We start from the raw sequence: 18,588 nt of genomic DNA on the forward strand, positions 1-18,588 counted from the left end.
GACATTTTGGAAAAACTCAGGGACAGATCCATTAGTGTAGTGGTAGCTAGCAGGGCGTGCTCCTCATTTTGACAGCTAAAATTAAATTAAGAACTACTTTTTAGTATCTATTTATCTATTACCATTATATTTTAGCGCTCCTGGTTCAAGCACTGCACATGAAGACTTGGTGTTCAGTATTGGAAAAGTTGTATTACTGAATTTGAAATTGAACCTGCCAAGAAAGAACACAGTACACGTGAAATTTGTCACATAAACTGGTGATTTTGAATGTTTGTAATAATAAAAAATAAAATAAATAGTAATAAATAAATCTCAATGCATTCCAATAACAGTTTTTTTGCAAGATATTCACAATTTCCTGATCACTTTTGGTATTGGTAAATAAGTTTTGAATGAGTGTGCTTATTTCTAGCATGTGAGCTAACGTCCACATTGATTAATAGCTGATTGGATAATTGATTAACTGTCAGTCAGGTGAGATAAAACCTTATTGAGTTTCTCTCTCTACTGAAAAAAACCCAAAATAACAGTTCTTTGTGAAACCTGTTCCGATAGTTATTTATAAGTAAAGATTGCATTTCAGTGTAATTAGTTCCCTTGGGTAGTGGTTGTTAAAATGACGTCATTGTTATACCCACAACACATTTTTTTAGGCGGAAATGCAACTATATTGTGAAGTCTTGCAATCCTTGCAAATTACATTCTAATACTAAATGTGTTCTTGTGAACCCATGTTTGCTGGCAATAAACTGCCTTATCAAAAGTTTTCAGTGTGAAACCAAATCAAAATTAACATTGAAAATTCAACCGCATTGACATTTAATTTATAGTCATTCTTGTGAAATAACTATACATTAAACTAACAGCACATTTTGAAACACTGTATACATAGTATCAAGTTTTAATGTTAGTGGAAATATTAAACAAGTTTTGTGTACAACAGGGATTGACTTGTTCGCATTCAGACTTCAATCACTCCTACAAAGATATCCTTAGGTGTACCATAAAACTATTATATAAATAGATCCTTGTCATTTGATTGGAGGATTATGGGTCATGTGATATTCAATAAATACTCCATTGAACTCATATGACATTAAGACTGCATTGCCTTTATACCGGTATACGCAAGTGCAAACATTGTGTTCATTCATGCTCATTCATTCTTTATTACCGTATATTTCGGTGTATAAGTCGCACTTTTGACACGCAAATTTGACCTCTAAATTAAGGGTGCGTCTTATACACCGAACATAAATGCCTCACCACACAGATTGTACATAGGCCTAGGCTATCGTCACCTCGTTTGCTAGGCCTGAGTAGGCTAGGCCTAGCTAAAGTAACTAACTAACGTAACGGCAACCTGCTTCTGCCTAGTTTTCAAGGCATTTTAGCATGATGTTATACTAAAAATATGATGAAAAGATTTGTTCATTATGGCGATAAAATTTCATTTGTAAACGTTTACGTACGATGGAATAGTATTTATTTATACAGTAGTTATACGCACGATCGCCGTACTCCTAGCGCAAGCCCTTCTTGGCGGCCACATGTACGGTATTCGACTAGTATATTCTCCAGGTGATTATAGCATGGACCTAGCGTACACACTTCTCGGATACATAGATTCTAATCGAATACGATTGTCCGTGAAAACGTCCGCCCTCTCGAAATGATCGAGCGAGGCTAGCCCACATATACGTGTTACACACATGGTCATGCACTCGATATTGCGGCTGTTGAGGCTGGGCGCGGCCGAGCCTAGGTAAGAAAAAACCTAAATAAAGGACGCCGTTGCAGATATAACAAAATATATTATTACAATAATATTGATTACAATTTAAAAAAACATTGTTTTGATGAAATATAAGGTGCGTCTTATACACCGACGATATAAAAAATACCGATATTTTACTCTCAGTTAGGGGTGCGTCTTATACACAGGTGCGACTTATACACCGAAATATACGGTATATGCAATCCAGACCTTCAAATGACAAGGATCTAGTTGTATATTCATGCAATAGAACAAATATTTTTATACAGTGAGAAATGTTCTATTTTTACCTTATTTGTACCATTGCACTCATAAACATTATTTTCTGTATTCTACACTACGAAAAATGAAATTTTTTTACTGATCTTTATCCACAACGTAATCCTTCTTCTGTTGGTACTCATTTTGATATTCGTCGCTACAGAACTGAATCTTCTTTTCAATCATATATCCCACGTGTTACCAAAATTTGGAATAACTTACCCAGTGAAATCCGCAACTTAAATATTTCTGTTAGTTCTTTTAAAACCAAATTACTTAATTATCTCAATATTTATTTTTTAAATAATTTTGATATTGAAAATGTGTGTAGTTGGTCGCTTTCTTGTCGATGCTTTTATTGTAGAACGTAATTTATTTATTTTTCTCTGTTCTGGGTTGACCAACTAGCATAGGTGTTTAGCACCTGTTTGGTCTTTCCGTGCCTCCTTTTATAATTGTTTTGTCTTATGTTTATGTTTTTAAAGATACATTCAGAATTGTTAGGCTCTATTCAAATTATGTATTACTGGTAATGATATTACTAAAGACTCGCTATAATTGCACAATGTTGTAGCATATACCATAGAGATATATAGTGAACTATTATCTCTATGCATAGACCTACAGAACTATATCTGTATTCATAACTATATACTTTAATGTTTAAATCAATATTCTTGTATAATAACATTAATAATATTTTTAGATATCTTTTGTAAGATCTCTAAATTAAATTGCATATTTAGTAAAAGTGTGAAATACAATTCATTTTAAATTTAGAATAAACAAAGACAACCTGTTGGCAATACAGGATGTCAAGAGACATTCAGGAAAACCTTGCAGATACTTCCTGTGCCGAACCCTATTGCTTTACTTCTAATACCTTCCTGGTTTTGCGGACAGTACACATCAATTTAGTAGGCCTAGTAGCAGGCTCAATGAGCGCTCACTTGCTACACCCAGGGGCCCAGAGCTTACAGGGGCACTGAGCAGCACCCAGAGGAAAAAACAGGGATTAAAAATGTTGAAAAATTCCTCCAGCGTTGAAGGGCCACCTTGGGTTCTTAAACCAGGGGCCTCAGTCCTATGTGTTAGGCCACTGCCTAGTAGCCAACGGGCATGTCTTCTTTTATTGACTATGTCGGTCATATTTTTATATAGCAGTTTCCTACCATCAATTTATCTTTTTTTTATTGGCTTGGATGGTCATCTTTTTTTATATAGCAGTTATCTACCAATTTTTAACAATGTATATTTTTCAAGGGGTGAAGGTTTGTCAAAAGAATCAAAACCAAAACAGGATGTTCACACTATTTCTATTTATGTTGTGGTATTATACTGTACATAAATATAGAAATGAAAAATAAGAAATATGGCTAAATAATTTACAGTGGATATGGATAGCCCAAGCTAAACAGCTACAGCTAAAATGAAAATATGAAACTACTTTTAGATATCAATATTTGACGGACTGTTAATGTTACTGTAGCTCTCTTCCATTTAAACAATCCTGAATCCCCTAATGACTATAATGTGTGCTGTGCTATGAATATCATATAATATATCATACCAATAATAATCAAATATAGAAAGCACACTGGCCCTATTTACACTGAGTCTGTAACTTAAATTATCCTCAAACTATAACATAAATAATAATAAAATAAAAATATAATATTTTTAAGACAAAACTATTTAAAATTTGTATTCGCTTTGCAGATTTTCTAAGTTTGATACGCTTTCACATATTATTATTATTATTATAGCATTATCGTTGATACCATGTTAGTCTGATAAAATGTATGGAATAAATTTCATTCTATTCAATAAATTATTCATGATTTTGTGATGTTAACTGATCTATAAATAGAAATCACATTATTTATTAGCCTGAGGTAATTCTTAGAAAACATTATATTTTAATCATGTCCAACTTACACGAACAAAGAAATTGGATGATCTGTTTTGAGGTCATTAAATAACAGAAAAATTATTCTATATCATGAATACAAGTGGAATATAACAGAACAAAGGCTACTATATAGATATAAAGTGCTGAAAGATATGCTGAAAAGTGCACATATTATTATGAATAACAATTTGTCTGCAGACAAATTATGATGATTATTAAATGATGCAAATGATGAGATGAGTTAATACCAAATGAAATCTTTAGTTCCATACAGCTTGCTTTTAAATTTCTATTTAAGATTAATTTCTCAATTAAATAATACTATATTAAAAAACAGTTGTTTAAACAGATATTCATTGTGTAAATGTTTAAATTGATAAATTACTGTCTGGCCTTATAAAAAAAGAAATAGATGTATGTACAGTAATAATAGGTTTACATATGTTGTGATAATACTGTAGAATAATATAAAGGTTTTATTTTGATTTTTCCCATCACTGTACCATCTTGTTGTACATGAACAAAATATTTATCATTATAGATTTCTTTTTTTTAATGAATGATCTATTCTGGTCATATATTTTAAATTGTTACATGTATAATAATATTTTTTTTTTATTCAACTGTCATTTATGATTATTGCTTATTGTCTCTATTGTTTACATATATATTTACTTATTGTTATTGTTTTTATTGTAATTTTATTTATTTATTTATTTATTCCAATTTTTAATTGTTACATAGGACATCACATTTTAAAGCTTTGCTTATAGTGATGCCCGAATCAATCAATCAATATATAACTTTTGCTTATAACCATGTACATTTGTAGGTCGTTGCCAATATACAGTAATCTTCCTAAACACTATCTGCTACTTTTAATACTTACAATTATTATGTTTTCATCTTTTCCATTTATTGTAAACCTCTAATTAAACTTTTCAGTATTTTATTATTCAACTTCTGTTCCCAATAATAGTCAATATAAACAATTAATTTTTATTATTATCATTACTGTAAATAATCATTGTATATATTTTATAGTTATATTGGTTTTTTTTTTTTTTGGTTTTTTTTTGTCTTTAAAAATCTACTGTAATATTATACCTTATTGTGGTTACCGTTATAACAAATGTACGTTTGATTGAATAAAGTTCACATATATATGTTCCCATTGTCAGGTGGGATGTTCCACTAATTTTTTTTCTTTTCTATTGTCCCCACTTTGTAAGGAAAGAGCTAATGTCAATTTATCCAGGTAAAAAAATAGACTACCAACACCATTGTTGGTTTGTGTAGTTTATGTGTAGAAACTGACCATTTAGGGCCCTCGATAAAACATTAGGCCTAAACATTGAATATCAGTGACAAAGGTAAATACAGGGAAACTTGGCTTTTGACAAACAAAATATTAATGAAAAAACCGTATTATAGTAATGGGGATGAAAAAAAAATACTGTTCACATGAAGAAAAAAAATACATTATTCTCGGATTGAATAAAATCGGGCAATTGTGAAGTCTCACAGCTGTGTGGCGTCTGAAAAATTTCTGTTCAAGTACAGTACAGTGACAAACAGTATGTGGTGTCAGAATTGTATCTCAACAAAATTGATTTAAAGCTACCTCTAATGGAAAACTAAACTAAAATCTAATTAAGGGCTTTCTCTGTAAAGCTCTGTCTACGCTATAAAACTAATCACCATCACCATGTTCATATATGGGCATATCACACTTTTTTTGTCACATAAAGTTTGATCGTGTAGACAGGACTTTAAAGATCAATTTGTTAAGAAGTGTACATCAGCGCAAAATCAAATCGAGTAATTGCCCAAATCTGGTTAACTTTTTTGTTTTCATCTTCTTTCAGTGGCGGAGGCAGGATCTGGATTCAACTCCAGAGGGATCGGGCTAAGAGCACAAAAGAAAGTCCTAAGTAAGATGGCTACCAAGAAGATAGCAAAAGCATTTATAGATGACACAATGGGTGAATTACTAGATTCTGGCTATCATCTTTGCAAAGATTATGTGGCGATTAGAGGAGGCAGCAAGAAAGAAGCGGAGAAAGTTATCAAAAACATCATTAAGATGACAATAAAAATTGGTGTGTTGTACAAAAATGACCAGTTTAATCAAGATGAACTAATGATAGCTGAGGACTTTCGTAAGAAATTTCGTTCGACAATAATGACCTTTGTCAGTTTCTATGAGGTGGACTTCAGTTTTGATAAAAATTACCTCATCAAATCGCTCAATGAATGCCGAGATAAACTTAGGAGATTAGTGAAGCGTCATCTAACTGAGAAATCAGTAAGTCGTATCGATCACGTCTTCAACTTCTTTTCCGATGGTGACTTTTTAGAAACAGTTTTTGAATCTGATACTAAATGCCGAATCCATTTGAATCAGATTGTAAATGGATTTAATAAATTGTTGGAAGAGGATGGTATATAAATTGATGGTGTTTTTCCATAATTTTCATTTATCAGTTATGAAACATTACATAAAGCAATCTGTATGAAATATGTAGGAAAAACCACTCAAGAATAAGCTATCGTCATTATGCTTCCATTGGTAATGTAAAGACTAGGGACAAAGATAGTTTGAATAATTTTATATTGAATACAGCTATTTTTATTATTGAAAGGTATTTTCAATTTGGGTTTAAAGTGTATTCATTTTTAGATACAATTTGTTAAAAGCATTACAAATACTTTTTGTCTGTAACAGTTGGCAACAGTTGTTTATGTCTGAAATCAAAAATATGTTCCAGTCCTATGAAGGTTTTATTTACACATAATACAAATTTATTCAAATTTATAAACATTTGTTGAATGCAGACTAATGTATGTGTTTGAGATGGAAGGAGAATAAAGGAAATAATGATTTTATGACATATAGCGATAAAGATATTGATGTCAATTATAACATTATGAAACCTATCCTACCAACTATCCAAAATGTGAATTTTATCAACTGTGTGTGTGTGTGTGTGTGCAGGGGGCTTATTAAGTATCTCATGCATAATTGCATTGTCCCAATGAGAATGTCCCATGTGAGATTGAGATGCCCTATAGGGATGTCCAATGCCCGATTGAGATACCAACCTCATGACAATCTCTAGGATATTATTATATCGGATTACATCATGCTGCTTTTTGTATGGTTCTCATACTTGCTACAATAAAATATCCATTAAAAAAAATGTGTGTCTGTAATGTAAGGTGCTGTTATGTGGGTTGGTTAATACAAAAAATATTAAAGATATTAACAACAAAATTGTTGAAAATACATTAACAAGGGTTGTATACTTCAGCAATAATACTATGATGTTTTGTGTAAATGTTGTTAAAATTAACGAGGATGATACTACTAGCTGTATTAGTAGAATATGTACCATCATTTTCAAAGTATCTGTATCTATTTTGATAAGGTCAGCAACATTAAAAAAATAGACATATTCATATCAGACAGTACCTTAAATATTTCTAAATCGCATCAGAATAAGTTTTTCAACTCACTTTCACAAAAGAATAGTATATGCAATTGTATTAATATCATTGTTATAGTTCTCTAATAGATTTTTCATAATACATTTAATATTATCAACAGTGTACGAATCAATTATTATTATCATTTTATATCTTTCTTGCAATATGGAATGGTGCTAGAAAATATGTGGTACGGAACTTCTTCTTCTTCTTCCCTTATTAGAATTGCTTTAGAAAAGCTTTCGTTTTGGACACTGTAGCCTAAGAAGATGGGTTATTTAATCAGAGCATGTGCATAAACCCAGTTTACACCGTTTGATTCATTATTGTGGCTGTATTGCCCTTGCCTAAAGGCCTACTGTCAAACGCAAGCTCACTAATATCAGTTGCACTATATCTACATATATATATTTTGTTTTACAAACACGAAGGATTTTTTTTAAATACTGATATATTTGTTCTGTTATATGTGAATACACAAATGTTAAAAATAAAAACTTTTTTATAAAATATATTTTGCCATTTAATACAAATAAGATTGTACGGTAGTTATAAAATAACTTTTTTTGTAGTAGATAGAATATTATTGTTTATTTAATATTCACTTTGTTGATTATGGTATAAAATTCACTCATTATATACACATGATGAAGTTTTAAATCATATCAGAGATCATAGCAAAAATCAATACCAGTTAAAATAATAAAATAACTATAGTTAAATGATGTATAATTATGATTCATTAGATTTTTTTAATTGCAGTAAATTTGAATTCTAACACCCAAATAGTTTAATTTAATTTTTCACACTAAATATTAATTTTAGAAATAGCAAAGAAAAGATATTTTAAGGCAATGCTGTATTATGGTTTTTTATTTTTGAATGAAATGAAATGGATTTTTATGAATTGAAAATGGGGAGAATATTTTCATAGTTGAAAGAACTGTTGTATTCAATGAAGCAGAACTAGGTTGAATAGAACTAAAACGAATAAAAAATATTCTCACCATTCAACAAATACAAAAGAACATTCATTATTTCTTTTAAAAAATACCTACTATTCTGAGTAAACTTTTATTCAAATACAATCCTAAAATATTGGCTCAACAGGTAGTTTTCCCATCCTACCATGTTGCATAACAATTTCAAATGTTAGCATGCAATAGTATCTTCAATCATTAAAATGGAAGAAAATAATGCATGGCATGTGATTCTAAATATATTCAAACGCCAAGGACACATTTTAAAATATAATACAGGTTTTTTTCGTGTTTACTGCTATATTTTTATATTTTGAAATGTGTTTCATCTTAAAATCGCACTATGAATACACTTTCAGTTGCAGTTTTCGATTTAGTATATAAATATAATACTTTTATATTAAAAAGACGGCATTTTTCATTATTTAAAAGGTGAACCTCTGCTCAACAAATGTTTGCCTCATTATACATATATTTATTGAATATCTAGTTGCCAATTGAGTTTTTGCTTTCTTTTCTGTTAAAATATTAATTGAACACTGTGCAATTTTTATGTATTTAGCTTACTATATTATACCAGGGAGATGTAAAATAAATCTCCCTGATTATACCAAAGAACTTATAACACAAGAATCTCCTGTTCTTCAATTTGCATTCAAAACACAGTATCGGAAGTACAGGGTTAAAAGGTCAAACTGGGCGACGCCATTTCACAGCATGGAGCAGCGCCCCCTCCAAACTAGGAAGTCAATTACTCTATCCCCTAGAGTATTAGCAGATCCCCTCTATGATTTTGACTTTCTAATTTGATGCGGGCGCCCTACTCCTCAGTCAATTACTCTATCCCCCTAGAGCATTAGCAGATCCCCTCTATGATTTTGACTTTCTAATTTGATGCGGGCGCCCTACTCCATGGCTCACAATGGCGCCACCCATAGCTCTATTCTATCCCACAATGCCTTTCGAAATTGTTACGCGCTTCGGACGAACAGGAGATTCTTGTGTTATAAGTTCTTTGATTATACTCAATATAGACATCAATGTGTATAAATGTGTGTTATCACTAACTCATGTAGAAAGTTAGAATTGTAACACAGCATACTAAACCTATTTTTCATACTCAATTTTAATTTTAAAATGACAAAACATATCATATGTTATAGTTGTACCTTTTTTTTTGTCATATAGAAATGTTATGTACTATGTGTTATGTATCACAAGATTTAATTAAAAAAAATATCAGAACACAATTGAATGTCTTTTGTGAATTGTGTGAAATTGTTATAGTGCCTACATAGTTGCTTTAGTGACGTGAGTTTGCGGCCAACTCTGGTAGTAGAACAAGTCATACATGTCTGGTTTGATGTTGCTGCTGCTTCAGATTTTCCAATTATGATGGCTATCTTTTAAAAAACATAATATAGGGCCACTATAATATTTACAGACATAAGATTTAAAATAAGGCCAGGTGCGGGCAAAACATTTCTATTAGTTTCATAATTTTGTTGATATTATCTGTGTTACACGAGCTTGTTGAAAATTAGCACTTTCTTATCAGTAGGGGATAATTCAAATTAAACAGTAAAATCTCTATTCTTTGTACATAAATGTTAAATAGAGAGTTGCATTTTTAAAAAACTATGAAAAATAAACGGTGTGGTACAAAATGTTATCAGATGACTAAATATAGGTAATATAACTTAAATTTTACATAAAAAAATTTTAAGAAAAAAAGTGTTCCTGGTTCCAATTTTGTATTGGACCATTTTAAGGGAAATTCATGTTTTTTCTACTTGATTTCTATTACAATTATTTGATTTATGTACAATTAACCAGATATTATTTTTAAAAGTCATGCCTGTACCAGCTGAGCTTTAAAAATTATTTTATACAACCTTTATTTGCGCCCTCTATAATCATTATTGCTATTTTATCACGTCTACCATACCAAATTGGACTTCAGACATTCTATTTTTCTACTGCGTCTGGTTCCGTATTAAATTTAGGACTTAGGACTGTTTATTGGGACCTATTTTTACCTGAATATAAAAATGCAGATTATACATAATTTGTGTCTACCATTATATTATCTTACTTATCGTTTTCTTCTAATAAATTTCAGTAACTTTCTCTGCTGCTGCTCGAAAAATGTTTTCGAAGTATTAGTCTTACGTGGTCCAGGCAATATCGAATAGTATGTCATCTTTTCCATCTCCACATCGTTCAAAGTGATTAAAATTATCTAAACAATAATGGAAGTAAATTAAAATAAACTTGTATTTACTTTTATTTAAAAAAAGATATACTGTTAAGTAATATTTTGATATAATATAAAAACAACCATGTGGATAATATATCGAACATGTTCGAGGTCCATTTTGGTATACCAAATACTCCTCGTCGAATCACAGTAAAAAAAAGAAGGAAGATGGCTTTGATGTTTACTGAAACAAAAAGGTATTGCTAAGTAAATAACATTTCAAGGAGCTTGCTAATTAGGAATGTAATACAATTAATTCTTGGAAGCGCCGCCAGTACTATATAGCTTACTAGGAATGGAGGCGGGGAGCTACACGAATAGATTTCATTCTAGGCTAGGCCTAGGCAAGCCTTTACATATACATGATGAGACGCCACTTTAGCGCGCCCGGAATGATTCGGCCCTGAGATGTTTCGATCTTGGACGTTTCGGCCCATGTGTGGTGCATTGATATTCAGTTATTTATAAATAAAGCCTGCCTATTTCCATTTCTATCATTTTAAATAATATTGATGTATCCTATTCTATGATTTAGGCATAGCTAGCCTAGCCTAGCTTAGGCTTGTAAAATTGTTGTATGTATTAATTTATAGTACTAGGGCCTAGCCTATTAGTAGGCCCTAGCCTAACTAGTTAGGCCTAGGCCATGGAGTAAAGAAATTTACTCCATGCCTAGGCCTATGTTGATTTGTGAAAAACATTTTTAACTACCATTTTAAAATTTTTTTCTAGTGCATATAAAACATTCCAACATTATCATGAACATTTTATTTTTTTTCCAGATCTAATCATATAATTTTTTTACATACTTTCATATTGAACCTTTTCATTGCATTTTTAATTGTATATTCCTGTATTTAGTGGCTAAGCCTTACAGTATATAGTATAGAACCCAAGCTCACTGTTTCTTCTTTACAGTATAAAAAAGGCTGTAGAACTAATCAATGGCATTGATGCTTCCAAGTTTCCACGGTTACTCTCAAGAATTTTACAGAAACTTCATTTAAAGGTAGGTTAGATGATTAAATGAATTGAATGAAATTTATATTTCTTGACAGACCACAAGGTAGGCACCCCGGCGCTAGTTCCGTTTCGCACCTGTCGTTTATTTCGACTCAAAATTGGTTAAGTAACTTTATCGTGAGTACCACACCTTAGAATTAGGCCTCAAAAATATTTTTACAAAGGAGATCACACAAAAAGTAAAAAATAAATCCTTTAAATTGATGAATTTACAGACGTGTTTCTCGCACATCGGTTCGTGAATTTCGCATACTCAATGTTCAATGTTGTTGTTTCTATGGAGCGCCAAAAGAGCAATCATAATAGAGGGCTAAAAACTCAATAAATTGCGTATATTTAATGCATTTATTGGTGAAAATTACGTTCAATTTTATCATATTTTGTCAATGTCAATGCAACAAAAATATTACTGTTGATACTGTACATGGTTTTTGCAGGAACTTTTAGGAATGAAAATCGACAAATTCATCATCATATTACATGTACTGTAGGGGTATACCTGATCTAAATAATATTCCTCTTAGTCTTACTATAGTCTTAGGTCTAGGGTTGATTGCTATTTGAAAACAGCAAATTATTAGCAGTAAAATGTTACAGCATTTTTATTGACAAAATATATTAAAATTAAACGTATATTTCAATAATAAATGCATTAAAAGAAGACGCATTCCACTGAGTTTTTAACCATCTATTGTTGTTGCTCTTTTGGCGCTCCATAGAAACGAAAATATTGAACTTCGAGTATGCTAAATTCGCGAACGGTATGCGAGAAACATGTCTGTAAAATCATCAATATAAGGATTTATTAGTTACTTTTTATGTGATTCTTCTTCATAAAAGTACTTATGAGGCCCAATTTTAAGGTGTGGTATTCACAATAAGTTGCTTAACAATTTGGAGTCAAAAGGAAGTCGAAATAAAAACAGGTGCGAAACGGAACTAGCGCCGGCACCCCAATAGACCCTTAGGATGTGTAGCCTACACCTTGGCTGCAAGTTGCATGTTGTTTTTTGTTGCACTAATTTTTCTTGTACACAATATTCACAGGATGAAAAGCCCTTTACTGTTGAGGAGGAAGAAATGTTAGAGAATGCATTAGTTCTGGAGGCAGTCAATCTACAGCTGGTATTACAGACCACAGCGTTTATTTTACAACAGGTAGATTTGTCGCAACATTTTTGATAATAATCAGCTGTAATTATCTTTTTTTACTGTAATATTTACTGTACATCTACAGTACTGATAAAGTCGCCCTTGTTTGTTTGTTTGTTTTATTAGTTTCTCCACACATTTTAAAATAAAAGATAAAAATTACAAATTGCAAAAAGCCCTTAAAGTGCCATAAAACAAATTCCACTTCTCACACAGCATTTTTGGCCACTGCACTTTTCATTTGGACCTATAGACGTCATTCGTCAACGTTGAGGGAGTTTGAATCTGTTCTCAAATCTTGTCACAAAGAGCACATCATAATATCCAAATTTGTATTGTTTTGCTAATGATCGTTGCTTTACTTTTCAGGCTGCATACCACCTTACAAAACCTGCAGTACTTTCACAGCAATTGTCAAACTTAGGTCTAGAAAAGGATAAGGTAATTGCTTTATGATGTTAGAATACAGGATTTTAATTGTTGACAAGACAACTTTCTAGTAAAGTTATTGTATTGATAACAACATACATTTGCTAAGATATATTCACCTTTCAATAGCATGATATAGGATAGGCCTGCTGTAGAACTATCAGTGACACCAAGTCAGATATTTTGCGCTACCCGGATGTAATTGTACTGAAAGCTCACTACATTGAGAAAATAATTTGCTCATTCTGCCCCTAGCTGTCCGAGCACTCTCGGTAGTTTAGGAGGTATGAATGCCAGGCTAGTAATCTTGAGGTCATGGGTTCGAATCCCACTCGAGAATTACCTGTATTATTAATTGAATTAATTTTAATAAGTAATAATTATTCCTTCATATCATTCCTTGACATACTATTCAATGTATATCTGTTTGTCGTTACTCTTTTAATAGGTTTCAGTTTTTGTGAAAGCTTGGACATCAGGTGGAAAAAATGTAGTTGATAAATTGAAACAAAGTACATTGCCGTCAAACCAGGTAAATCACTTTTGCTGTCAATAGTATACAAATATTTACTGGGCTGAGGGCATGCCTTGATGAAAGTTCAGTAAATAATTGTTTTATATACCGTACCACCCAATTTGGCTGGCTAGGCCGAAGCGAACACAAACATGGATTTGGTTGGATTATTCCTAGTTTGTGGCACAGTTTCGCTGCGAAGAAGAAAACAAAAAAGATATTCGTCACTTCCAGATATGCAATCAATATTCCTAAATCATACTTTATTTATTTCTTCATATTTTAACTGGCCGCTAAACTTACTAAATCCTCTAAGTCAGGTCATACACAAGTTAATCATCGTAGGCTAGGTTAGGGATAGCTACGCAAGTGTTGTGTCGTCGCGTGTGTGTACTGATTGTATTGAAAAAGATAGAGGAAACAATTTAACCGGTCTATAGTTTGAAGGCATGGCAAAAACTATATTAACCAATCAGATGCCGTGAATTGAAAGGTGCCGGTATATAATCACTAATTTCCATTTGAATTTTTCTTTTTTTTCTCTTTATATATATATATATATATGGCCCAATCCCGTCATGAGAGACGATAACCTCAGGTCCAAAATATTATTTACTAAGCTAAGTACTTCTCTGCTACGGATGAGTTCTGTTGGGTTCATTTATTTGTTTTTTGTTTATTTGTTATACAGAGTTTTATAAGCATCTGCAATTAGGTTTTTAACTACTCCGTTGGTAACGAATAAACTGCAAAGCCTTTCACATTCAGCAACATATGCATTGGCATACAAATTATATTAATAAATAAATGTATGGAATCTTATTTTTGTTTGAAGCTTACAGATGTGAAATGGAGATTAAACCTGGAGATGTCGGAAGCTAGACGAGCTAAGATGAAATTACCAAATGCCGTATTTGAACTAGGGGTCACTAAAGACAATGAGGATATGGAAAGAATACGAATTGAATTCAATCATCAACAACTTTATGAATTCTATAATCAGGTACGTGTGGTACATGCATTATTTTTTAATTAAAAGTCGCTATTTAACCGGGTTTGAACAATACCATGAAAGGCCCAGTGGTCTAATGGTAAAGACATCTGCATACAAAGCAGAAGGTTCTGGGTTCGAATGTCGGTTGGGCGACTTTTTCTCATTCTCACAGATTTCCCTTATCTTTATTGTTTCAAATTTATTATATTTAAATATATATATTACTATAAATAAATCAATATTTTCATAAATTTAGTGTATAAAATAAAACATTATGCAAACCAAATAAATCAAGATATATATGTTTTTTTCAAAACATTACAATATTATTGTTATATATTGGTAAATTTCAATTCAATTACAAGGATTGTTTATAGAGAGTTCTGCGGTGATGACGGTAGGTGGCGCTGCATGGTTGCTAGCCAACCAAAAAATGCGTTCAACCTGCCTGAGTGACTCTCAGGTCACCAATGGTTTGGAATAGGCTTATTGTAGTAGATATTTTAAAACTTAATAATTTTCAATAAAAACAAACTAAAATTTTAAAAGATCATTAAAATTTGTTTTTAATGATCTATTTATTCTTTAACTACAGTTTAAGTTTAAAAAAATCAAGCTAAGATACACATTTTGATAAAAATACAGATCTATACAGTTTATCAACATAGTAGCCCTGAACGTATTTTTTGGTTGGCTAGCAACCATGCAGCGCCCTCTATCGTTGTGCCGTCACACCGCAGAACTCTATATAGAATACACTGAGGTAATCAGGCGCAGTGGTGGACACAACTTCAAACTAGTATATCTGTTGCTCCCTCTCCATGGTGTGGTTAGCTTTTTGAACTGTGAGTGTTAAAGTTGTCTCTAGTATAATACCTGTTTTTGTTTTTTTTTGTCTTTTCAGCTTGAGATAATACAAGGACAGCTTGATTCACTGAGCTGATTATAAAAAAAAGTGTTTTTCATTTTGATGGAGCTGGTGTGGATCAAAGAAGATGACTACATGCATAGATTAAGAATACATGAACAACATGCTATTAATCCTCTGTCATGTCAATATGTAAGACACCAGCATACATTATTGTTTAGACTTATATATTTATAAAAAAATTATATTTTATATATCAAATTTATTTTATATGTAATTACTGATTGAGGCTATTTTACGTATAAAATGAAGTTACAAACTTTTAATTTGAAATCTCAATTAATTATATAAATGTTATTATTTAGTTAATTATATATAAATTGTCTTGTATTGTATTGTTCTGAGATTCTCTAATAACCAACTTCAGCTAGATGGAACATCCTCAAATCATATTTACATGGATGAATGTATGAATTTTTCTTTATCAATGGTAAATATGAAATTAGTTCTTAAATGTTTTGTTGTTCTTTACACGAATTTACCATTGGTTTGATAAAATTAAATTAATACAATCTTTTGTGAACAGGTGAACATTTACAATCATTTTATACGGGACAAAAATCCAAATCCACTAAAGTCCTTTAAATTAGCAATTAAATAAAAACAAAGTACAAATATTGCCTTGTTTCTAGTTTAATTGTTTGAAATTATTGGTAGGAACTATTTTATTATTATCAATCATGGCCAAGTTCTCATTAATCAAAGTACAATACAGTGTCGATTGTTGTTGGTAGCCACCAAGTATATCTTACGATGTCAATTGTTGTTGGTAACCACCAAGTATATCTCACGATGTCGATTGTTGTTGGTAACCACCAAGTATATCAAAGATGCCGATTGATGTTGTTAACCACCAAGTATATCACACAATGTCGATTGTTGTTGGTAACCACCAAGTATATCTCACAATGTCGATTGTTTTTGGTAACCACAAGGTATATCTGACGATGTCGATTGTTGTTGGTAACCACCAAGTATATCTCGCGATGTCGATTGTTGTTGGTAACCACCAAGTATATCTTGCGATGTCGATTGTTGTTGGTAACCACCAAGTATATCGCACAATGTCGATTGTTGTTGGTAACCACCAAGTATATCACACAATGTCGATTGTTGTTGGTAACCACCAAGTATATCACACAATGTCGATTGTTGTTGGTAACCACCAAGTATATCTCACGATGTCGATTGTTGTTGGTAACCACCAAGTATATCTCGCGATGTCGATTGTTGTTGGTAACCACCAAGTATATCTTGCGATGTCGATTGTTGTTGGTAACCACCAAGTATATCGCACAATGTCGATTGTTGTTGGTAACCACCAAGTATATCACACAATGTCGATTGTTGTTGGTAACCACCAAGTATATCTTACGAGGTCGATTGTTGTTGGTAACCACCAAGTATATCTTACGAGGTTGATTGTTGTTGGTAACCACAAAGTATATCTCACGATGTCGATTGTTGTTGGTAACCACCAAGTATATCTCGCGATGTCGATTGTTGTTGGTAACCACCAAGTATATCACACGATGTCGATTGTTGTTGGTAGCCACCAAGTATATCTCGCGATGTCGATTGTTGTTGGTAACCACCAAGTATATCTTACGATGTCGATTGTTGTTGGTAACCACCAAGTATATCTTACGAGGTCGATTGTTGTTGGTAACCACCAAGTATATCTTACGAGGTCGATTGTTGTTGGTAACCACCAAGTATATCTCACAATGTCGATTGTTGTTGGTAACCACCAAGTATATCTCGCGATGTCGATTGTTGTTGGTAACCACCAAGTATATCACACGATGTCTATTGTTGTCGGTAACCACAAAGTATATCTCACGATGTTGATTGTTGTTTGTAACCACCAAGTATATCTCACGATGTCGATTGTTGTTGGTAACCACCAAGTATATCACACGATGTCAATTGTTGTTGGTAACCACAAAGTATATCACGATGTTGATTGTTGTTTGTGACCACCAAGTATATCTTACGAGGTCGATTGTTGTTGGTAACCACCAAGTATATCTTACGAGGTCGATTGTTGTTGGTAACCACCAAGTATATCACACGATGTCGATTGTTGTTGGTAGCCACCAAGTATATCTCGCGATGTCGATTGTTGTTGGTAACCACCAAGTATATCTTGCGATGTCGATTGTTGTTGGTAACCACCAAGTATATCTTACGAGGTCGATTGTTGTTGGTAACCACCAAGTATATCTTACGAGGTCGATTGTTGTTGGTAACCACCAAGTATATCTCACGATGTCGATTGTTGTTGGTAACCACCAAGTATATCTCGCGATGTCGATTGTTGTTGGTAACCACCAAGTATATTACACGATGTCGATTGTTGTTGGTAACCACAAAGTATATCTCACGATGTTGATTGTTGTTTGTAACCACCAAGTATATCTCACGATGTCGATTGTTGTTGGTAACCACCAAGTATATCACACGATTTCGATTGTTGTTGGTAACCACAAAGTATATCTCGCGATGTCGATTGTTGTTGGTAACCACCAAGTATATCACGATGTTGATTGTTGTTTGTGACCACCAAGTATATCTTACGAGGTCGATTGTTGTTGGTAACCACCAAGTATATCTCAAAATGTCGATTGTTGTTGGTAACCACCAAGTATATCACACGATGTCGATTGTTGTTGGTAACCACAAAGTATATCTCACGATGTTGATTGTTGTTTGTGACCACCAAGTATATCTTACGAGGTTGATTGTTGTTGGTAACCACCAAGTATATCTCATGATGTCGATTGTTGGCATTTTTTTGAAAAATCCCTGTGGTTTTTTTGACATATAGTACAGGGAAATTTTCGAAAAATGCCAATTTTTCGAC

General features: G+C 32.3%; 2 protein-coding genes across 3 annotated transcripts in view; both read left to right on the forward strand.

The window, feature by feature from the left end:
* The window catches only part of LOC140062485 (tumor necrosis factor alpha-induced protein 8-like protein 1), a 45,186-nt gene extending 35,345 nt beyond the window's left edge, over positions 1–9,841 (forward strand). For both annotated transcript variants that reach the window (XM_072108721.1, XM_072108722.1), the window contains exon 2: positions 5,822–9,841. In XM_072108721.1, coding sequence (XP_071964822.1) covers positions 5,822–6,405 — 584 coding nt within the window. In that variant the 3' untranslated portion in view covers positions 6,406–9,841. The remainder of the gene's footprint in view (positions 1–5,821) is intronic.
* Positions 9,842–10,816: 975 nt separating this feature from the next.
* LOC140062522 (COMM domain-containing protein 10-like) lies at positions 10,817–16,700 on the forward strand. Its single transcript, XM_072108775.1, has 7 exons — positions 10,817–10,879; positions 11,601–11,691; positions 12,753–12,863; positions 13,227–13,298; positions 13,735–13,818; positions 14,636–14,803; positions 15,699–16,700. The coding sequence occupies exons 1-7, from the start codon at positions 10,851–10,853 to the stop codon at positions 15,735–15,737; spliced, it is 594 nt and encodes a 197-aa protein (XP_071964876.1). The 5' UTR covers positions 10,817–10,850; the 3' UTR covers positions 15,738–16,700.
* Positions 16,701–18,588: the final 1,888 nt, after the last annotated feature.

Source organism: Antedon mediterranea, chromosome 11 (assembly GCF_964355755.1).
Source record: "Antedon mediterranea chromosome 11, ecAntMedi1.1, whole genome shotgun sequence".
Classification (NCBI taxonomy): Eukaryota; Metazoa; Echinodermata; class Crinoidea; order Comatulida; family Antedonidae; genus Antedon; species Antedon mediterranea.

Bases quoted from the DNA above. Each gene is read 5' to 3' on its own strand.
- LOC140062522 (XM_072108775.1), top strand. From the start codon at position 10,851: ATGGCTTTGATGTTTACTGAAACAAAAAG. The intron at 13,299-13,734 runs GTAATTGCTTTA...CTCTTTTAATAG, and splicing joins TAGGTCTAGAAAAGGATAAG to GTTTCAGTTTTTGTGAAAGC. The intron at 14,804-15,698 runs GTACGTGTGGTA...TTGTCTTTTCAG, and splicing joins TTTATGAATTCTATAATCAG to CTTGAGATAATACAAGGACA.